This window comes from Myripristis murdjan, chromosome 24, assembly GCF_902150065.1.
Source record: "Myripristis murdjan chromosome 24, fMyrMur1.1, whole genome shotgun sequence".
Classification (NCBI taxonomy): Eukaryota; Metazoa; Chordata; class Actinopteri; order Holocentriformes; family Holocentridae; genus Myripristis; species Myripristis murdjan.
In genome coordinates, this window is record NC_044003.1 from 27,268,864 (window position 1) to 27,292,131 (window position 23,268).

Here is a 23,268-nt window from a genome sequence, read left to right on the forward strand (position 1 = left end):
CTTAATGACACACTTCTTAGGAGCCTTACTATTCCCTTCTGCTCCTGCGATGGGAGTTGCACACCTGTCTAAAGTGTGTTAATGTCCTCCTGCTGCTATTCTGACCCTAATGATGCCCTCTTGTTACATTACACATTGTGCATTATGCTCAGTCCATTTTTTATTTCTCCCGTAAGTAGACCATCAGAGCTGTTATTGTTCTCACAAAACTCGTTTCTTCGCTTAACGATGCCCTGCTGTTACATTAGATAGTGGATATATCACCATTCTCTACAGCTCTCCTGAAGGGAGATTTTCATCTGAAAAGTTTTAAAGCATGCATAAAGAGACTCCAAGTGCCATGTTTGCACTTTTGGCATCACTAGAGCACACTGTGTAAGCTTCAGAGTATTGTGACCGACGGGCTAAAAGGTGTTTGAGCATTAGACATAAATTTAGAGGAAGGGCTTGATTCATTTGTTTCAGAACTAATTATACATTTTCTCTGAAAGGGAAACTCCTGGGAGCTTCATGAGAATAAAGAAAAGCTTGTTGTTGTTGCATCTCTAAGTTTGTTTGTCTGTCCAGGATAACAGTCAACAGTCTAACTTAGCTCTGAGGCAGAAGCTACAACCACAAATTTCTGATGTTACTTTCTTCCAACTACATGCCCACTTTTCTGTTCAGTAGAGGCCTGCTGACAAGCAGTACTGTGTATACTGAACAAAAGGGCCGCCAGAGGCATAGCCATCATGGAAGTAAAAATAAATCAACAGGTTTGAGCCACTTTAATTATGTGTATATACGAATCCTTTGAATCCCCAAGCAAATTCATCGGATTTCTTTCAAAACCATGATGAACATTACAAGAAAAAATACCTTAAAACTACATCAAAATTAACCAATAATTTGAAAATAACTAGTGAGAAAGCTACCGATATAAGAAAGAATTTAAAAAAATAAATAAAATAAAGGTGCGGTGGGGATGGGGGGGGGCAGTGGGTGAACAATTTAGTAAGTGGAATAAAGTGTGGGGGACACAGGTTGCAAAAGTGAGAGGGCCCCCTCTGTGTGTGTGTGTGTGTGTGTGTGTGTGTGTGTGTGTGTGTGTTTGTGTAACTGTCCAGATTACGTGCCACATTAGAAGGTGACTAGATGTCCTTGTCGCGGTTGTTGTCAGCCATTTTTGTCATTAGAGCCCTGCTGAGTCAGTCATAGTGAAAGGTGTGTCTGGTCTGTCCATCTGGCTGCTGTCACTAATGCCTCCTTTACTTGATACATCCTGGGTACTTGGAGATGCAGTGTGTTCATTTGGCCTGTGTGGCCTGTGTGTATATTCCTGTACATCAAACTGCAAACTATTGGATGAATCAAATTCTTCTGGTGTCTTGTTCAGTGGCCTGGCAACATGACAGTGATGACCCCGATCAATCTTTGTTCACATCCCTGCACAAGTTCATAAATCGTCGAGGATGAGGGTCAAGAAATTGTCAGTCATGGCTACAGAAGTGCTCTGTGTGATGCTGGCGGTCTTGTGTTGTGACAAGAAAAAGACAAGAAAGAAAAAGAAAAAAGAGGACTGTGGCTCTGTTCCTGGCTGGCCACAAAGAGGACACGATGGGCTGTCTCTCCATTTTTAATAGCAGCTCTCTTCCTGCTCTGACACGCTGGCATTTTCTAATGGAGGAGGAGATCAGAACAGCTTTTCTAAAGAGAAACCAGCTCCTAATAATAGTTGTGACTGAAATATTATCACTTCTTTCAATTTCAAGAGAGAATTGTGGAAACTGGAGTTTTCTGAAACACACACAGTCAGATTTAATAGCCAAAACAGCCTCCCTTCTGTTCTGCTACAAAGTGTTCTTTGCTGCCTTCGGCCTTGTTCTGTTTGAAATAAAACTGCAATGCTTCAGGCACATTTGTGGAGACCCCCTAGAAAGGAGAGGACACAGGCAGTTTCTCCACGGCAACTTTACATTTTTGGCTTTGGTGATATTCCCAGTAGTGTTGCCAGTGCTGTGGTAGTTTTACTGTATTTTAACCAATTAATAATCATATTCTGATGTACAAGTAGATGTTTCTACTGCTTCATATCTGCGTGAAACAAGCAAGCATAACATCAATAGGAGTTCATGCGATTTTGGAGAGATGTGTGCCAGTGCGCATCCACCAAAATAGCACAGCCCTTGGCATTTTGACTGTGTCATGGTACTCCCTTGAGGAAACCTGAAACAGGCACAGGTATTGTTGCCACAGCTCAAAAAACGTTTTTGTCAGTGTCCCACCTGACAACAGAAACAGCAGCATTCTTCACTTTCTCTTTGCCGTGTTTACACGTGTGAGCTAGAGAGCTCTCTGTAATTGGTCAACATCAAGGAACATGACATAGGAGCTATCACATGCGGAAAAATACAAAAAAAAAAAGCCTAATATGCTAGACTTTTCGTCGGGTTGCCTGATGCTGGAAAGACCGGATTGTGTCAAAAAATGGCCTAAATTTGTGTAGTCTGATCCAGGCGTAAGCTCGCTCTCTGCACAATGGTTGCTGACAAGCGCCTGAAAGCTGTTACGCTGAGGCATGCAGAGCAGGTGGACCCAAGTTCAGGAGATGGCAGGCAAACAGGATTGAAGTGAAGAAAAATAAGGTTTATTTACCGAAAGCAGGTTTTCATGGGAACTCGGAACACAGGAAAACATAACAACGAATCAACAAAGGGTACTGACAGGACTGCAGGTATAAATACACAAGGAATAAATCAGGAAGACAGCTGGTGAGGAGGCAGGGACAGAAATTGGAGGGAAAACACTGGAGGCACTGGATAGGACAAAGAGCAGAACAGGTGGAGGCCAAAGGAACTGAACTAACAAGGCACAGGTGAAAACAGAGTAACTCAAGGCAAGTGTGCAGGAGAAAACAAGCAGGGCAGAGCCCACAAATACAAACAGTCAATAAGCACAGAGTCTCAGAGAAAACACCAGAGTCCATAACGTTAAACACAAAAGTGCATGAACACAGAATCGGGACAGAAAGGTATGTGAAACGTGCAGTACAGGAGCGGAGGGAAAGAAGAAGCTAGCCACATGCCAGCTATCTTTACCTGAACGCTGTTACTGTGAAAGGACTTTCTATTAACAAAGTCTCCCTCATGTTCTCGTAAAGCTCCTGTCGTTGGAACATGGGTGCAATCAATTGCACCTATCACCCTAGGGAGTCCTATAGATTTATGAATTATATTTCACATGCAAGCACATGATTATTAATGTGAACTATTAATGCATGTTGCCTGGCCTGAGAGCATTACAAACATATTCAGTAGTTCAGTGAGAGCAAGAACAATCTTAGCACAGCATACAGTATTCTTGCTCAGATTTTCTGCTTCACCAGTGCATGTATGCAATGAATGCATGTAGGTTCCTGTGGCAAAAAAACAAGTGCACAGCTTCTTTTTGTGGCATGACCAACATATGGCTCCACTGGTTTGCGTAGTTTGTGTTGCCACAGCTGAGAATGTGTAGTACTCACGGAGAACATCGTCAGGAAAACACAATGGATCATTACGGTCTCAAAAGAGTCTCTCCCTCCAAGGAGAACCTCAGAAAATTCGGGGCATCAATATTCATGGGGTTCTCCAGGAATGGTGATGCCATTTCCAAAGGAGGTGTTTAGTGAAAGGTGATGCTTTTTATAGCCGATTTAAGCTGAAACTTGAAACATCACCTACTCTGGACCAGGTTGCAGCATAGGTTACCATGGTGATCTAGCCAGGTTAAAAGAGAGACACCTTTGTGACATTGAAAACCCTGGCGTTAGGCTCAGCATAGACTTGCTAACCTACTAATCTCACTTTGGAGTACACCCCTCAGGAGGCGCAGAAGTTAGCTGATGTTGATAACAGGAAAAATACATTCATTTGAGCAAATCTGTTTCCCCTGTGCACTCCCTACTTATATGCATTTTGGTTTCAAAAACAGACACTTGTAAAGTGATGTTAAACCTTCTGTGAGTGTATTAAGGCAGTTAGATAATCAGGCAGTAATACAACTTAACGTCCTTTTATTAATTTGGAATGATGTAGTTTGCAGCTGTAGATTCAAGTGAGTCACTCATAAGACTGACTGAATGTGAATGTGGCCCATGAAGGTCTCGACACTGTAGTAAAAACCTGAATATTGTGTGGCTTTGTAGGCACAGGTGCGCATGAGTGATCCACATGTATGTGTTTTTTTGTTTTGTCTTATCTGCAGGTATGGCAGCTACCTGAAGCTGCTTAAAGAAGATGCTGTGCAGGACCTGACGCAGCTGCTGAAGCACATAGAGCTCTTCCTCTCCACGCAGAGAGCTAACAGCGCCTCAGAACTCAGTATCCTTACCACAACACACAGCTGCACTCATTTAGCAACTACAGGTACACCGGCTATAGAAGGTATTCATCCAAGTTAACATTTAGCTCATTTTTCTTGAGCTATAACCTCAGACAGCATCTTTAATTAGCATATTTTGAATTAATATCTGTCTTTCTAATATTGTATTTATGCCAGGGGTCCCACTTAGGGCCCACTGTATTGTAAATGTATGTATTTCCATAAATTTCCATGACATAGGTCATTGTGTAATGTTATACTTCCACCTGAACTTAGAGAACTTTCAGCCTCCTTTAATACAAAAGAGAAATAAATGAATGCATTTCTGAACCATTAGTGCAGTACAAGAAAATATGCAAAATGTCAAAGGGCGGTAGGGAAATGTTGCATGCATGGTCATTCTGTACACACACACACACACACACACACACACACACAGTCTCTATATATATTTCCCTCTCGCTCTCTGTCCGCCTTTCTTGCTTTTACGTCATCGCTCTCAGCTCAAAGTGTGTATGTGTGTGTGTGTGTAAGTGTGTGTATGTGCATGCTCAGAGTCAGGGTGATAGCTGCACTACTTTCACTCTGGGAACCAGAGAGGGTCAGATAATATCCATCTGTGTGTGATCAGCACAATACAGATGATCTTACTTCATCTGCATTTGACTGAACACTTCAGGCTGCTTTTGTCCCGTAAAGCAGCTGATTTGCCCTTCTTTCCCTCAGAGTGTCTGTTGTGTGTGGACAATGGAACATTCAAATATGGAGTAGAGATAAGGGGGCATTTTACCACAGTATAAGTGGTCTTAACAAAAACAGAATGGACTGACATTTTTTTTTTTTTACTCTTAGTGTTAACACGCTGGCATTTGAGCTGATAGGAAGTAGCTGGATGTGAAGATATTTTACCTTGAACCATCAGATAGTCCATTTGTTGTACAAGGTTTTAGCTCTCATAAAATGTATATGTGTCAATGAAGGTATCCCAGGGGATAGTGAGAATATTCATCAAGAAACCTTGGCCAGACTCATCATGCACAATATAGCATTACAAGTTGATGCTGCTCATTATAAACCTGTCAGTGTATAACCTGAACTTCCCAAGGACCGAGAATCACTGTTTGTACTTTAACATGGGCAGAACATTGGTTTGAGCTCACTGAGCTTGTTTTAATGGATCCGATGCATCCGAGGGTCATGAAAGTTAAGGTACTTTATAATTCTGCATCCAAGTGTTGCCATAGTGACACTATAGTGGCCACCTATGTGAACTGCATGGCAGAATCTGTGCGCAAGCTGAGCTGATCACAAAAACACTGGACAGAGGTATCAAGATTTTATTACCTCGGCAAATGGAGTTGTATGGGGGTTATATTTTTGGCCCATTCCATCTGTTTGTTTGTTAGCTTGATATCTCTAAAACTTTGTGGAAGGTTAACCATCCAAGAAAGACCAATCGACTTTTCATGTCGATTGGTCAAAAGGAGGCTTAACGGTGGCCATGCTGATCACTAAAAGGCATAGAACTACGGAACGGATTCTTGTAACATGGCAGAAAGTTTGGCCACAGAAGAGCTGTTGAACCTCTTATTCTGATTGGCTAAAAGGGACTGTGGTGGTGGGTGTGGCCTATCACAAAGAGGTGCATAACCAGAGAGGTGCACATAAGTTGGATCAGGAACCACAGAATAGCTGTCCACTCGGCATTTTGACGCTGAAGTGTCCCAGAAAACATTCAGTTTATAGGGCAGAACACAAAGAACAAAGCACAAAAACTGGAGGGGAGAGGCTGTTACACAGCAACAATGACATGCTAGTATTCAGTTTACCTTGTTCTATCATATCTTAGTATAGGTGGCCCCACCCGTATGCTCCAATTTCATACACTAGTCACTGAGACAGTAGATCAAAATGACTTCTTTCCCAGAGGAACGTGTGCTTTTCATGGATCTATATCTTTCAAATTGAAGTCTTTACAGAGTACAATATTATATAAATGTGTGAAGCTTGTATGTCAATCATTTTTAAATAGCATTTTGTAGTCTTTAGGAGAGTGCATGTGTTTCTTAATAAGGACTACCCATGGTAAACAAATCCCTACCCTAGTATCATCTGTGCCATGGTCTGTTGATATTTGGTTTAGCATTCCTCTCAGGAGCCATATGTGAGACAGTGTCTGGCAAGGCTGCCTCACTCTTTGTTGGCAAATGGGACAATAATGAACGGGCTGCGCCCTACGTCGGCAAATTGCTGTTTCACTGAACACATTTCAAATGGAACAAATTAACCACCTGTTTGCTCTGAACTGGAACAGAATGGCTTCAGATGTAAAACAAGAAATCTGTAATCTAATAAAAGCCAGATGCATCAAATAGGATAAGAACTGGTGAATCAACAACTCTCCACAGCTAAGTAATCAAGCTGTGTCCTCACATTAATGTGAGAGTATCCCCCTCAGAGGAGAATCCTCTTCAGAGGAGCCACCACCAGCACCAAGAGATCTTTTAAATGTGCTGCTTAATGGATGGCCGGTGCACCCTGTGCTTTTGCATGGACAGTCATGTTCACTGAGCTCTGCCGTCTTTGAACAGTGATTTGCAGAGTCATATCACACAGTTGAAAGCTCTCCGGTGTTAAGGTCTGTTCACACTGAACCCAATGTGAATAAACCCCACGAAAGTATAAAATATTCACAAGGTTTTTTTTTTTTTTTTTTTTTGGTGACACAAAACCATTCACACTGAGTCTGACGCCAAATTTTTGTCATTCTCAGAAAAAGCTCAGAAACCTAAATGAAAGAGAAGAAACAGGCTGTCTACTACCAAGCCAAATCCTCTGGTATCTGTGTCTCTCAGGCCGACCTCCTCCACTACACAACAGACAAGTGTTGATGAAAAGGTGTTGCTCACTAACAATGCTATCATCAGTGGCCTAGATAATGCTACAGTAACTACACCGTAAATACAAGCTGACAGTTTTATATGGAAATTCTGAACTTTGTTCAGTTCAAGATGAAGAAAGTTTTACTTGCAAGCCGTCATGGTAAACTCATATTCCTAAAAAGCTAGCCATCTCTGTTATGATGGAAAGCCGCTGGATCCAAAATTTGGTAATTTTACATCACTAAACATTATCAAACGTCTTGTTTAAAAAAAAAAAAAAAAAAAAAAAAAAAAAATATATATATATATATATATATATATATATATATCATACTCGGCATGCTGTATAATCCAAGTTGCCGGTATCCAGTCCACTGTTTAGCACTTACCAAACAAACACATTTTTGCTCAAATCTTGCTGTAAAGACCACTTCCACCATGCAGCATGCATGCACAAGTGCTTGAATTTCACTGAACGAGCAGCTTGGATGAGGCAGACAAGCTTATCCCTTTAGTTCTTTTTGCTCCGCTCAGCTGTAGCTGTTCTGGCTTTTGTCATATAGTTCTCTTCTCTTAGAGATCAGATATCAGCAGCTCCACATCCATCCTGAATGCCAGTTCCAGACACATGACCCCAAAAGTTAATCTGTTGGGTTTTAATTTTTCTTTCAGCCTCCAAGGGAAAAAACACACACACACACACACACACACACACACACACACACACACACGTGTGCACACATACACACACACACAAATCTCCACAATGCCATATTTTGGACTCTGCATGAATGAGTTATTCATCGCCATCTGCGGGGAAATTGATCTGCCCATATTCATTGCAGTGAGCAATTTTTGTTCCCCTTGTAATCAAACGTAATGTGTGTGGATATTTTTTCTTGCTGAAAACTCATACTTGGTGTGAATAGACCTTTAATGATGTTATACGGAGCTTGTGAACCTAAGTGCAAACACAGAGGCGGTTAGACAGGACTGCTGTAAAAGTGAGATCCAGAGAGCTGGGGGCTGAGCGGAGTGGATCCAGAGTTTAGTTGGGGCAATGGTTCTGAGCAGAGCTGAGATGGAATCCGGAGGGAGGTTTACAGAGCAAGGCTGAGTCCAGGCTTATGAGCATGTCGGACAAGGCGAGACATGTAGTAGAGGACGTGGCCGGAGAACAGAGCAGATGGGACTGCAAAGGAGGGGAGACACAGGGTAAGGAAACAGGCAAACGGGCAGAATTGCAAAAAGTGGTTTGAAGTGTAGTTCACTGACTGAGCAGAGGCTATGATCTGGCAGAGTGGAAATGGTTTAGCTGGGTATATATAGGTGTGATTGCAGGATTGGGTGCAGCAGGTGGGGCTCTGCTCTGTCTGAGTGGAGACAGGTATGCTGGAGTCAACCACAGGCATGCAGAGGGGAGAGAGAGAGAGAGACTGGGAGAGTGGCAAACAATTAGGACACTAAATGGGATGTGGAGGAAGTGTCAGGGGAGACAGCAGGAGCAGATGTAACAACTGCAGGTTCCATGTAGGCAACAAGCTCCTTTCAGATGGTGCTGGGGATAAATCTCAGTCCTCTGTGTCTTAATGGCGATGAACTGACCAGTCACATCTACAAAGATGCAAAGGCACTTTCCAGACCATGCTGCTTTCCGTAGTCTGAATACACAGACTTCACAATGTTCATGTTCACATATAAGCGTAAAATTCAGATGTGACACAGACAGGGGCATAACAAGTGGTTGCCACTAGGGGTGCACCAATCAGTTGGAACTGGCCAATTAGCTGATCTCAGGGGCCAGTTTTGCCAGATAGGTATGGTTGTTGGGGTTAAACAGCTGAGAAATGTGTGGGTTGGAAGCTATTTGAATTTGATCAGTGAACAGTGTTGAACTGTTCTAACAGTGTTTTGACATTTTAACATTTCAAACAGTGTGAAACAGTGTTTAAACAGTGATACTGGATCGGGGCAAAACCACCAAATCTGTCAACAGTGGGTTGACCTGTGCTGACTAGCGCAAAAATGTCTGCTGTGTGGGATTTCTACAAAGTGTGTTAAGAAGATTCAAAGTTTACCATTTTCAGTGCATGATGAAATACTGATGGAGAATTCTGAGGAGGAGCAGATGCTGGCCGCCCTTCTGCCGTGCAGGTACAGAATTACCTGTCAGAGGTGCCAATCATCAGAGGTTAACAAGCGCTGGCCTATTTGCGAACCAATAAAGACCGTTTCCCTGCACTTGCGGCACTTGCAGAAGCGTACCTGTCTTCCCATGCACAAGTGTTGACAGCGAGTGCTTGTTTAGCTCAGCTGCACATGTGATGAATGAGAACAGAAACAGGCTGTCTGGTAACAAGGCAGAAATTCCTCTCTCTGTGAAGAAGAACTTTGCCATTCATGTTAAAGTGATTGCATAATATGTAGTCAGTAGGAAGTAACCAATGAACAGAATAACAGATTTTTGTTGCAGTCATCATACCTGAAAAATGTTGAACAATGTTCTGTGACTGTAATCTGTTACACTTAATTTGTGAAGATATCACTATGCATAGGTCAGGACATAGACACAGACATTGTTTGTGTTCAGTTTGTGTTCAGTTTATCAAACTACTGTTTTAAAGCATAGTGTGCTCACCCATAGCATAGCTGACCTCCGTTTTATACTGTAGGGAGAAGGAGGGCAGAGCTGCATTCTGGGCTGAAATTTGACAACAAAAAGAGAAAAGAAGTGAAAAACAGCAAACTTGACTGGGCTTAGCAACTTGGTATTGTTTTATACAATTAGGGGTACAAAAATCTCCATAAAGCACAGGTTAGTTTGAGGACTGTTATTAGGTTCTGAAATCACTTAGTGCAGGTTTAAAGAAAAATCGACAATCAGAATCAGCCAAAAAGCTGAGACAGTCAAAGTATCCCTAGTCGCCACCATGACAGCTTCATATTACAGAGAGGGGTCTGTTGTCAAGTTGGGGCGCATATACCTGTCATTTATTTTCTCAGTGATTTTTTTTTTTTTTCATTAGAAAAACTGTGAAATAGTCTCAGTCATCTCTGAATTTGCAAAGCGTATTTTTGCATGTTTTATTAGATTTTATACAATTATTGTTCCAAGGGCAAGTTGCAAATTAAATCTTTGTCTATCCTGATGTGATTCTTACACATATAGATATAGATTCAAGATTCAAGATTCAATACTTTACTGCCATGTCAACATACTCGATTAGAATTTGTTTGTGGGTGTCACAATACACAAAAACACTCACTCTAAACATTCCATATCCACATATAGTTGCTGCTCCATGTGAGTGTAATGCATTCGAATACAGAAAGTAATACATAATGTAATACATTAAAAGAGACTGAACACAAAATGAGTTTTTGTGGAAATTGTTACTTTTTTTTGATGACGACAGTCTTCATCCAGCCGTCTGCAACACCTAATCAAACGTTTGGTTCCACAACACATTTCTGTCATCAATGGAGCAGCCTCAGATTGCACATCAGTCGTATATCACTGATTAAAGTTTTGGTTCTCTGGCATTTAGAGTAGCAGTGGGAGTAGTTTATCTTCACACAGGCAGATTGGACTGTCCAAGGCAATAAGAGTCAGTGCCGTCCCCAGACATCTGGGGGCCCGAGGCAAAGAATTCTTTGGGGGCCCCTGCATTTTACCATGAATAGATCAAGTAGTAGTAGGTCCAAAAGATGAATAACATGTCTGACACAAGCCCGAAAGACTTCACTGCATTGTGCTTTGAATTGCTGTATGTCAGGGTGATTTTATAATAAGCTCTTGTAATATTTCATTTTCTAATAATTTAAAATGTTACCTTTTTTCAGATGGTTTATTGAGCGTTAAAAAAAAAATCTGATTGGTTGTGGGGGCCTAAAAGGAGGTGGGACCTCAGGCACCGTGCCTAATCTGCCTAGTTGGCCAGGGTGGCTCAGATAAGAATAGCATGTAAATGGTGAATGGAAAGGGAATAGTATGGTGTATGATGTATGCATATTAGAAACTTTTCCCCCAAGCCCCTCTTAAACCATCAGCTCCTTAACTCCTCCTTCCAGCCACTCTGCAAGACGGCTACCCGGGCCACGACTGGCTGGCCTCGACAGTCTTCCTCATCATGGCTGGAGACATGGACCGGTCTCTACGTTTGCTGCTCAACCTGTCCTCTCTGCTAACCTCTGCATTCATCTGGCCAGCAAGGATACACGCCTCAGTGAGTGCAGATACATGTACATCCATGCACACGGACATGTGAGAATGAAACACCCAATAAAATTCACTTTATTTTATTTTATTTTATTTTTGTATTTTTTTTGGAGGGCGGGTGTGGTACTCTTCTTAGAATTTAATTTTTTAAAAAGTTATTTATAATTTTTGCAAATAGTTGGCTTGTAATTTTTGTTCTTGTTTGCAGATTTTATGGAAACGTTTTTTGCTTTGCTTTCTTGCTTTCAGTGGGCCTTTTGCCAGTCTTTGTCTTGTAACTTTTTAATGGCCAGCAGCCATACCAACATATACCCTGGCTTTGCCAAAGGGTGGCAACTAAGCCGGGACGGGCTTGGCTAGAACTTGCATGGGAGAGATCCTGGGGAATCTCAAGTTGCTGCTGGAAGTGTTGTTGGTGGGCCAGTAGGGGGCAGTCTTCCACCTGGTCCTCATAAATCCTGATGGCCCGGTTCAGTGACAGGGACAAGGGATGTGTCTTTAGGATGAGACATCAAACTGAGGTCCTGACTCACTGTGGTCATTAAAGATCGCATGGCACTTATCACAGAGAGGAGGGGGTTCCCTGGTGCCCTGGCTAAATTCCCAACCTGATTCTCCATCTGGCCACCTAATCAGCCCCAAGTGTAATTAGCTCTCTGATTCCCTCCTTCCGTACCTCAAGCTGATGTGTGGTGAGCGTTCTGGTGCAAAATGACTGCCATGTATCACCCAGGTGTGTGCTACACGTTGGTGGTGCTGAGGCGAGTTTCACCCCCTTCACTGTGAAGCACTTTGGCTGTCTAGATAAAGTGCTATATTAAAGTAATCCAGAATTTCTTTCTAATTATTGGGTCATTGCTGCATGATTTGCTTATCACCATTTTGAGATACAGTTAAACAAATTTTCCTATGCTTTCTTGTATGACCTCCAAGCAGCATAACTGCAACTGCTTGTAACCTGACATAGTTAGATTCAGCAGAAGATGCTGAACCGTTTGCTATATAACATGTATTGCTGATTGAAACTGTGTGAATGAACACAAAAAGAGACGTTTAAAGCTAGTTTCTACTGGAAAAGCCTGTATTGGACATGGCGGATCTGCTTTTACGAAGGATGTAGTGTATTCTTTTCTATGGGTTTTTGGGCCTATAAAAGATTTCTTGAGGTTTCCCCTTGGTATTAAGTGCATTGTCACAGCAGGTCCCAAAAATGCCACGGTGTGCCTGTGGTGACATCACGTGAAATTGAATGGATATGGAGGAGGCATTTTGCACAGACTGATTTCAATTCATCACCTTTTCATGGTTCTGCAACATATTGGCAGCAAGACTTGGAGAGCAGGATGCACTATGCTCTGTCTGCTAATGGAAAAAGAAGAAGAGGAGGAGGGAGGTGGAGGAAGAAGATGGCAGGCAAGGAAGTGCAGGAGGAAAGGAGAGAGGAGAAGGAGGCAGAGGAAAAGAGAAAAAAGTGAAAGAGTTCAACTGAGGGGAAGAAGGCTAAAATGAACTCTTCTTTCAATCATTGTGAATTGCAGAGGAGGACTGAGCTTCTGAGATTAAGGTTTGCTGTCATTATAGCAAGCCTCTATCATCTTGTAGTCTTTCATCAAAGCCTATTACGGCTCAATTGGATCTCTGCCGGCCATGTGTTATGTGCTCTCAGTGTATTGGAGGTAGATGCAGCCATTGAGTCTCTCCACACTGCAGTCAGTCTCAGAGTCCCTAATGTGCTCTAATTTGTTGATATCACATTAGACACAAAAGGGAGAAGTCATTCAGCAGCACCAACAAATTTACTGCCGAGTGGCTATGTGGGTGTGTACTCACACACACAACTAATGCAAGCACAAAGCCACATACACATTTATGTATATTAAGGCATGTACATGTACGCCAAGCACATATTCAGAAAGCTCTTACAGTTTCTTGTTTTGCTCTATATATCTGTTGAAAAACATGTATGAATGTTAGCTGGGGGGAAATCCACCTCAATGGCAGGAGGCTAACAGTTAACATTTGGAGCATCCAGCCAGTATCCCGCACTCAGTAACAATGAGAGGAAAATAGCACCACTACTGTCCTACAGAACAGCTGTGAAGTAATATAACCCCCCCAAAATGTGTGCACTGTCCCTTTAGGTTTCAGCATCTTACCTTCTAGTCCATGAGGTAACATGTTATTCTTGATCCTTTAAACTGTAGACACTGATTATGCAGCATTACAATAAAAATGAAACAATAATGTTACTATGGTGCATTTCCTTTTAGAAAGGAACTGAATTATCGAGTCAAGCAGGGTAAATCAGCATATTCAGAATTGAGCAGTTAAAATACATGACTATCAGATCTGATTTTGTGACAACTTCACTGGTTATTTTCTTGCTGTTTGTTCACAAAATATTAGTTAATTTAATGGTAATTGTGGGGTGATTTTCTTGTAATTTCATGTTAAGATGTACAGCCCAATATCTAGAAATTTTCTGAGAGACAAAAGTGCTGTCAGCCTTGTTGAATTGTATCTTTTTTGACAGGTCCATGTTCCAGTGGAGATAGCTGGATCAGGAATCCCTCCAGTCTACTGGTGTACAGCTCACTATGTGGAGATGTTGCTGAAGGCTGAGGTCCCTCTGGTCCACTCTGCCTTCAGGATGTCTGGCTTCACCCCATCCCAGGTACCATGTGTATGGAAGGGCAGAGTCAGATTCTTTACTTGAAGACACATGGCTGAGTACAGAACTCCCTCTGGGGTTTATTTTTTCAACCATGTGATCCGAGGGAGGCGCCATAGCCCTGGGACTGGCTTTAGGGCTGAAACTAAGATTTACAGTAATCATCTGTGACATTTTGTTATTTGTAAACAGTAAATGTCTATTGTGTGACTGTCTATCACTGAATGATATAGCACTATAGCATTTAACCCCTACAAAACCTGTGCAAATTCACTTGATTTCCTCCAGTAACACAATGAAAAGGCAATCAGAAAAATCAGGGAAAAAATGGCCTGAAAATTTGCACAAAATTAGTAAAATGTTACAAGAACCAGAAAATTACAAAATAATCCCCTCCCAAAATTCAAAATATAAAGATATAAAGTGATTTTTTAAGAGAGTGAAATAAGACCTTTCAAAATCAAAGCCTAACCATGAGCTCCTGGGTTTCAGTGGTTTAATGACAGAGGGATTCAACATCCTGCAGCTGATTTTCTGAGCACCTGTGCCAAGAGGCAACCCTAGGAAATAGTCCCATGGCTCAAAGTATAGAGTCCAGGGGCCTCATTTATCAACCGTGCGTACGCACAGATGTGTGCGTAATGGGTGCGTTAGAACATTCCCACGCAAAGTATGGGATTTATCAACTTGTACTTTTGCGTAGGAACATGTGTAAATTTAAGTACAACTCTTACCATGCGTACACACAAAACCTAGTGGTAGAACAGTGAAACCACAAATAGAACGCACGAAGAGAGTCACAGTGTTCAGCAACTTCACACGTTCCCTGTTTCCTCTAATTAATAAAAAATCTCAATTAGTAATTTAGCAGACAATTTCAATAATTGATGTACAAGTTATAAAAGACAGCTGTGACAGGACAACCTGAAAAGAAAACTTGAAATGCAAGTGCCATGGCTTATCTTGCACTATTGGAGGATTTGGAAAACCGTTTTCAAAGAGCTGACAGTGAGAGCACAGGGTGGCATCTCAGCAGGTACCGCTTCCCCAAAAACGTACTGATGGATTTATGCCGTGATTTACAACCAGTTTTTAAGTGAGAGACATAACGCACCAAAGCCATCCCAGTGCGCATCCAGCTCCTGTCCACCCTGGGATTTTTGGCCACCGGAACATTTCAGTTAGAGTTTGGAGACATATGCGGCATTTCGCAGCCGACACTAAGCAGAATCATGCCGGCAGTGTTGGATGCAATAATTTCTCTGGCCCCAACTTATATTCAGTTCCCATACAGACATCACCAACAAGCGGAAATTCAACGAGGATTTCACGCCGTCACCGGATTCCCAAACATAATTGGAACCATAGATTGCACCCACATCACAATAAAAACACCACCACACAATCCAATTTCATTCAATCAATGCACAATGCAAATATGTCTCTGTTAAACGTTGTTGCCCGGTAGCTTGGAGGAACGCACGACTCATTCATTCTGCAGAACAGCTCTGTGGGTGTGCGCATCCAAGCAGGAGCTGTTGAGGATGGATGGCTTATTAGTGAGTGTTACAACGTTTCGAAATTATTTTCTGGGCTTCGTATGGTTTATTATAACAGCTCTATAGGTAATCGGGGATAACCACTGAAGCCGTGGTTAATGACCCCCGGAGCCAACCCGAGGACCCCGCAGGAGCAGCGCTACAACCGGGCTCATGTGCGTTGAAGAACCATCATTGAGCGCGCAATAGGCCTGCTAAATGGCCGAGGAAAAAAATCCATTCATGCGCTCTTAAAGGGATTGCTGCTACCATATATGGTCAATTGGAGGCGTTTCTGAATGCAAATGAGCCTAACCATGCACGAGCATGGCAGTTTAGAACAGGTGGGATTTATCATCACAGATTGCTTACTGGCGCGCGTACGACCGGTGTCCGCACGTTTGATAAATACGGATTTTTTTGTACTTACACACATTCTAAGTTTCATTCCTACGAAAGAATTTAGAACCTTTTCTACGCACAGGTTGATAAATGAGGCCCCAGGACCTGATTCTACAGGTCCTGCAACCACAGTTGGAATGTCATGGAAATTCATTGGAGTGTTGGCAGTGCACAAAAGGCTACATATAACAAGCAATGGGGGAAAGAGATATTTAAAAATTGTTGTGTGGATATGGCTATATCAGTCCAGAGTGCTGGACAAGGCAAAATCGATCTTATCACAACCTAATTATCCTCTCTTCAGAGAGTTCCGGGTGCTTCTATCCGGCAGTAGATATAGTCTGCCAGTCTGACAGGCTGAGGAATTCTTTTATCCCAACTGCCACTGGCCTTCTTAATAGATGATTTGTCTCTTTAATTTTGGATTGTGTCCTTGACTTTGATGTGTCTAGAATGATTATTGTCGTTGTCAGTTTTGTGTATTGTAATGTGTGTCTGATGGCTCAGTGTGAACTGCTGGCTGTAAAACAAATTGCCCCTCAGGGATAATAAAGTTTTCCTTGACCTTGACCTATAAATCCATTCAGTAGAGTTTTAAGTAATAGTGAACAGTCTCATCAGTCCAATCCAGTGTTGCCTTTAGCCCTAGTCTCAACTCCAAAACACTGAGTTGTGGCCTAACAGCTAATAACTAAGACCATGCCAGTGATTTTGCCTGTTTAGTGTAATATCTACAAAATGTATAAACTTCACATTCCTGCTAATCTTTTCCCAAAGCCAGCAGTCATATTTTAGAACTCCAGTATCATTTTTCCTACCTTCCATCCAGCCATTAGTTTCCATTCATAACACTACAATATGAAAATTAATTTTAGTCTTTCATCAGCATAATAAAGTCATCAACATTAGTTTTCCTAAAAGTAGCAGAACTAATGTGCTTTCATGGCTTGAAATTGGCTGGAGTGAAATGGTCTCTCCGTAGGAAAATAGTCTTCCCTTTAGAAGCATTTGCTTTAGTCAGCCAGTTATCAGTTCTGTGGTTAATGAATGTCAATGACTTTGTTAGCCACAGAAGCAGAACATTTTAAGGTGGGTGTTTCAACCAAAAATTCAAATTTGAAAACTCAGCAATTTTGATTACATGTTGTGAAATTTTTAGTACCCCCGTAGGATTTGCAGAATGGTTTGTTTCAGTGTAAAATATGAGTAATGACCCCTTGCAATGTGAGTGTCATCCCTGTGGGTCTTCTTTCCACCATACACTTTACAGCCAGCTTGTTGTTATTCCCTGGTTCGAGCTCTCTAAGGTCATCCTGAATAAGCTCCTCCTCTTTCCTCCTTTTCACCCCCTTGCCGCTACAGCTTCATTCAAAACTACCGCACATTCTGCAGGTACACAGTTCCAAACTTCAGATCAATCGTGTGAGTGCCTCCATCAGTGCAGTCAGCCCTGCAGCAACAGAAAAAGTTCGTTCATAGCAGCTTACCTTGTAGTTTAGAGTCTGCAGCTTCACCACATGTTCAAATTGGAGCTCAGAGACAAAATAATCCAAGTAATCCAACAGGAACCTTGAGAGTGAAATGTATCCCTCATTTCCATCCTAAAACATATTTTTTTCACCTTAACAAGTGATTTACCATGAAGCAGGAGTTTAAGCTCTCAGTACCCTCTAGTGGTCAGAAATCACTTAATTCAGTTTTAAGCAAAGATGTTAATGTTAAGATGCAGCTACTGCTTACTACCAGCTACTAGCTACAGTAGGTCACATGTGTCAACAAGAAGATGTGATGTTAGCTGACCTGATGCAATGGATTGTCTACAAAAATACCACCTAAAACAAGCATTTCTTGTGAATTCTGTCGAGTGTCACCTGAAAGCTTGCTGAATAATCATCAACATCATAATGATAATCATCAACTGTTAGGACCAAGTGCTTCTTTTAGGGACTAGCTTCTAGTTAAAGAACTCCATTTTCTCCCTCAACCCTCTAGATTACAAATTTTACTTCTGTTTACACTTCACTAGTCCATATAGCCACAGTAGTATTTTATTCACCTTCAGTAGCTCTTACTGCGGCTTCTATGTAGTAGAAAAGATTTCATTGTAAGAATTTTTAAGATTACTGCCAGTGCTGTAATTAGACTCGCTAAAAATGCTGCACAATAGAAGTCAAACTGGTGCACTTTTCAGCACAGAGTCAGTACTCTGGGAATGTAATGCCACGGAAAGGTTCAACCAAATTGGAATTTGGTGTCACTCAAAGTCAGACTCATGACGTTTTGAAGACCATCCTTTGAGCTGATAATATGGTTTTAATCAAATATTTAATTCTTCCTTTTGGGTATGTCTAATATTTCCATTTCCTGAGGCCAAAGACATTTAGTTTAATAGGGGCCATTGCAGGCACGGATATTCACAGGAGGGACCTGAGAGGAATTAGATTTGCAATTGATTGGCTGAATACAAATGTGAACAGATACCACTTAGACACTTTCTTTACATACAAAACCATGACAGGTATGGAGCTGAAACAATTAATTGGTTAGTTGATTGATCAGCAGAAAAAACTGATTGTAATTTAGTCATTTATCAAGTAAAAAATACCAAACATTTGCTGGTTATAGCTCCACAAATGCTAGAGATCACTTGCCTTTTTCTGTTTCATATCAACTTCATATGCAAATGAACAACTTCTGCACACCTGAATAATCTTTCTGCGGGTGCATTGGAAGAAAAACAGACCAAATGTATAAAGGAGGCCTTCCTGGAACCTGCAAAACTAAACCCATTTTATTCACATGAAATAGCAACATTTACTATGCAGATTCTCAGCTGTTTTAGTATCAGTTGTTTGTCGTGTCAGTTTATGACTGTTCGATTCACTGTGCCATGTTTTATATATCATTTTGTCAGTCTGTCTGATACCGGTCTCTGACATTTTACTGATGAAATTATTAAGCAAAACATAATTGATGGATATATCATCAATAAAAATATTCATTAGTTGCAGCCCTAGAGAAGAGTCAAACATTTCCTGAACAGATGTATCATTCTGTATATCTTTATTTGATTGCCTTTTGAGAACCATCAAATATTTTCCTGAATTGATTTCCAACTTTAAAATAGCCAAATGTGACTGTGACACTGAAGCTTTTTTTTTTTTTTTATAACAGAGCAGCTGCTGACAAGTTAGATCTTTGCTCCTCTGCACTTGATTCTTTTGACACAGACCTTTCTCTCACAAACACTGAGGTAGAAAAAAAAAAGGTACTTCACCTTGAATTCTCTTGTGTTTGATCTAGTCTTCTATGTGTGTCGGCAGTTGACATTCAAGGCTCACTTAATATGAGGCAACAGGGGTGCCTATAAGACTCACTGCATTTGCATCAAAGAACTGAACTCATAGTCTCACGGGAGGAGTAATACGTTAGCATTCACTTCACCTCTTTGCTCTTCAAGGCGATAATGGGCACCTGTGCTTCAGTCAAATATGGAAATATCTATTCCAAAGTTTGAGCTTTGAAAACCTGACAGAGCAGAGGTAGCAAATGAGGCATAATATAGTTCTCAACATTCATAAAATAGAGTGTGTGTGTGTGTGTGTGTGCGTGTGTATGTGCCTCATTCAAATTCTACCTACAAAGAGTCAGTTTAAATCAAGTCAGTGACTTGAGAGACAGAGACAGTGTCTATGTCATTGTGTCAATGTGGGGAGACAGAGAATGAGAGGTATAGCATAGACACAGTCTTCAGCGTGACCAGTACGCAAGTTCGACATGACCTTCCGTTAAGCTATTTTTAAATGCAAAGGCTTTTTTGGTAAGTGTGTTGGCTGTGAGCATGCCCTGAACATTTGGCTTCTTTCATAAATGAAGCCTGAATCATGCTGATTTGGTTATTTGCCATCCTAAGATGCCTCGATCTGGGCCTAGAATGACTATGGGATACAATTACTCGTGTAATTTTCATTTAATTTGTTTGCTTTTGTGCACTGTGTTTTTGTATGTTATTGTTGTGTGCAGTGTAATGTATGTTTAATGTGCAGTCTGTAAAATAAGAGGAAAAATTACACAAAGAAAAACAAAACAAAACAACAGAAGGTTGCACAGAAGGATCATCCTTTCTTTCCTCTTTATGAGAAGTAAAATGCTGTCACTTAGTCAGAGAGGAAGATGGAGTGGTCTGTTATTGTTGAGCAGTTTAACAGATTAACTGTTTGACAGATTAACCAGAGTATAGCTGACAGCCAGGTTCACTAAAATCAAATTTCTCCCACATTCCAGAGTTACAAAAACAAAGAATCCAAAGGCAGTCACAAAAATATCATGGATCGCTGTCTGTTTTTGAACCCCAGATGTGCCTCCAGTGGCTGGGCCAGTGTTTCTGGAACTACCTGGACTGGCCAGAAATCTGCCACTACCTCTCCACCTGTGTGGTGATGGGCCCTGACTACCAGGTGTACATGTGCGTGGCCGTCCTCAAGCATCTGCAGCCAGACATCCTGCTGCATACACAGTCTCAGGACCTGCAGGTCTTCCTCAAGGTGAGATGGAATCTGACTTTTAATTTAAGGTGGTCTTCAGTATTGGCAAATGCACAAGACATAACTGGGGCCAAACACTGACTCATGTTTTGATGCAATTTGAAATATTTCCTGACAAGTGAACTTTAGAGGCTAAATATAAAATGTCATGTCAACACACATGCCATCACACGTCATGTCACTCACAAACACACATTTTCTTTGTGAGTTAGCAGTACCTGTAACACACTGCAAGAAACTTTGAGTGTCTTGGCCCATACCAGGAATTTTGTATGTTTAGCATAATATCTACAAAATGTATACACTTCACATTTCTGCTACTCTTTTCCTAAAGTAAGAAGTCATATTTTAGAACTCCAGTAAAAAAATTTCCTGCCTTTTATCCAGCCATTGGTCTTTCATTCCACTAGGATATGAAAATGAACTTTCAGAGACTTCAAACTTTCTTCACACCAGTATTTCATCACAGTAATAAAGTCATCCACATTAATGTATTCATTGATCCCGGCTGTATTCATTGAATCGCTCAATGTTTTGAACAACTCAAAGGCAGAGATTTCACTTTGCACTGTTTGGGAGATAATTTGTATTTCACTCTTGAGTTTCAATTCCCGTCTTCCTGAGGGTGGTGATGTGTATTGCAGCTACTGATGTCATTGATGAATTCCAGTAACACTTTTGAAAATTTTCAAACAGGTTTTAGAAATCGCCATACAGGGCTCCCACAGAACTTCTGTAAAGACATGGAAGTCTTTTCAGGACAGGAAAATCAAAGAATTCAATAAATTACTGGGGGAAGACACGGGATATCATCGAACTTTGTCAGCTTCAATTTAACCAGTTATTCATCAAGAAGATGACTTATTTTCCATGTCTTTTCACTTTTCACTTCCTCGATCTTATCCTGAGAGTAAGATTCCTTTGAATGCATAGTCAAAAAGTGAAAAAAATCATGTTACATTTATATGGGTCAAGGTAAATAAATCTCTTAGTCATGGAAAAGTCAGTGAATTTTACATGTGACATCGAGCAGGAGTCCTGACTGCAGTGGGTGACTAACAACCTCTCTTGTTGCCGCTGACAGAGGTGACTGTTCTGTCCTCTCTCTTTCTATTGCTTTCCTAATATTTAAGGACAAACTGGCAGTACTGGACAACACCCCTTTGTTTTATTGTGCAAACAAATAAATTCAAATAAAAATAAAAAAGTCAAATCAGATCACATTATCCTGCTGTGTGGTTTAGAAAATTGTGTCAGCCTCAGTGGCAGGGCTCAAAATTTCTTTAAAATATGTCTTACCAATTCACAAAGCAGCTCTCAAGTGATTAGCTCACATTGTTGCTTATGTGGTGGTGTGTTTCGGAGGAAGAACATTGTAGGAAAAACAGGTGAGCTAATTCCAAAACGTCCAAAGTCATGTTCTGTGATGCTAATGAGCAAAATAGCACCAAGCTACTTGCATTTTGAATGGAGTTTGGTTTGATGTTCTTTCCATGCAAGAGACTGACAATTTTCTCTGTGATAAAGAAGTCATCAGCTGTGTCACACACTCTGCATCCAGTAGTTAGTTAGTTAAAAGCCTGTCCTAACATGAAATCATCACGCACAGCGGCGTGCACATCATCCTTTACAGAAGCAGTCATATTCACTAATCAATAAGCATTTCAGTCCATCTGTATCTGCCTTGTCTCCAGCTGATAGCACTGTGTTAACTTTACCATCAGCAGCCACTGACAGCTCTTGTGAATAAAAGATCAGTTAGACGGTCTTTATCTCAAGAAGTTCTTCTAATGAGCTGTAGCATCAGATACTGCTACAAAACACGGGCCCACAGCCAAAATGGGTGTGTGTGCACACGCGTGTATGTGTGTGCGTGTGTCAGAGAGAGATACAGACCCCACAGTTGTTGTCCTGAGTTGATCCGTGAACAGATTTGGGCACATTTCCCTTCCAGTGGCCTCATCATTTCACTTTATCCCTTTTCTTGGTGAGGAAACTTCTTTGTAATCGTGCACACACACACATACACACTAAGAGCCCTTCTAGACTCAGCCAGATATATCTCATTGCATGATGGGGTGTATTTATATTTTATCTAAGTTAATAATTGAAGAGGCAAATGACGTGTTACATTTGAGTCTGGTTGCAGCTGAAATGCAGTCAAACTGAGGACGCGAGAGATAAAAAGTACAGACAAAACAACAGCTTGTATGTTTGCCATTGACTCAGATGCTATATGAAATAACAAGCCAAAATAAAGCTTGGGATTTGTTGCCACAGCACTCACAAACAAATTGCCTGTCACCGTGCACATAGCGCTGTCATAGGTTGCTCTGAGCGCTTTGTTTGAAAAGGACTCCTTACTTATGCTCTTTTGATTCTGCTTCCTTCCTATTTCTTTAGTTTTTATTTCAAACTTTCCAAAGAGATGTTTTTTTTTCTGTCGGTCCACTCCACTCCAAGTTTAGTACAAAATATTGGTTTAGCAATACAGGCGTTTCATTACATATCCAACATCAATAGCTCTGTGCACTGCTAATAATCCAAATTTCATTCTTACGGGTTTCAGTGGAGAGTTTCAGAGCCAGCACGTTAAAACTTTTGTCTGGGATTTTCATTATATGAAGTGACCATCCATCTCCCATGGGTGGGAGAGGCTCAGCTGAGTATG

General features: G+C 41.2%; 1 protein-coding gene across 1 annotated transcript in view; it reads left to right on the top strand.

Moving 5' to 3' along the window:
* tbc1d32 (TBC1 domain family, member 32) overlaps nt 1-23,268 on the top strand; it is a 108,858-nt gene that overhangs the window by 76,711 nt on the left and 8,879 nt on the right. The window contains exons 30-33 of the mRNA XM_030047443.1: nt 4,225-4,340; nt 11,295-11,449; nt 13,976-14,116; nt 20,409-20,597. Of these exons, the coding sequence (XP_029903303.1) occupies nt 4,225-4,340; nt 11,295-11,449; nt 13,976-14,116; nt 20,409-20,597 (601 nt within the window). The remainder of the gene's footprint in view (nt 1-4,224; nt 4,341-11,294; nt 11,450-13,975; nt 14,117-20,408; nt 20,598-23,268) is intronic.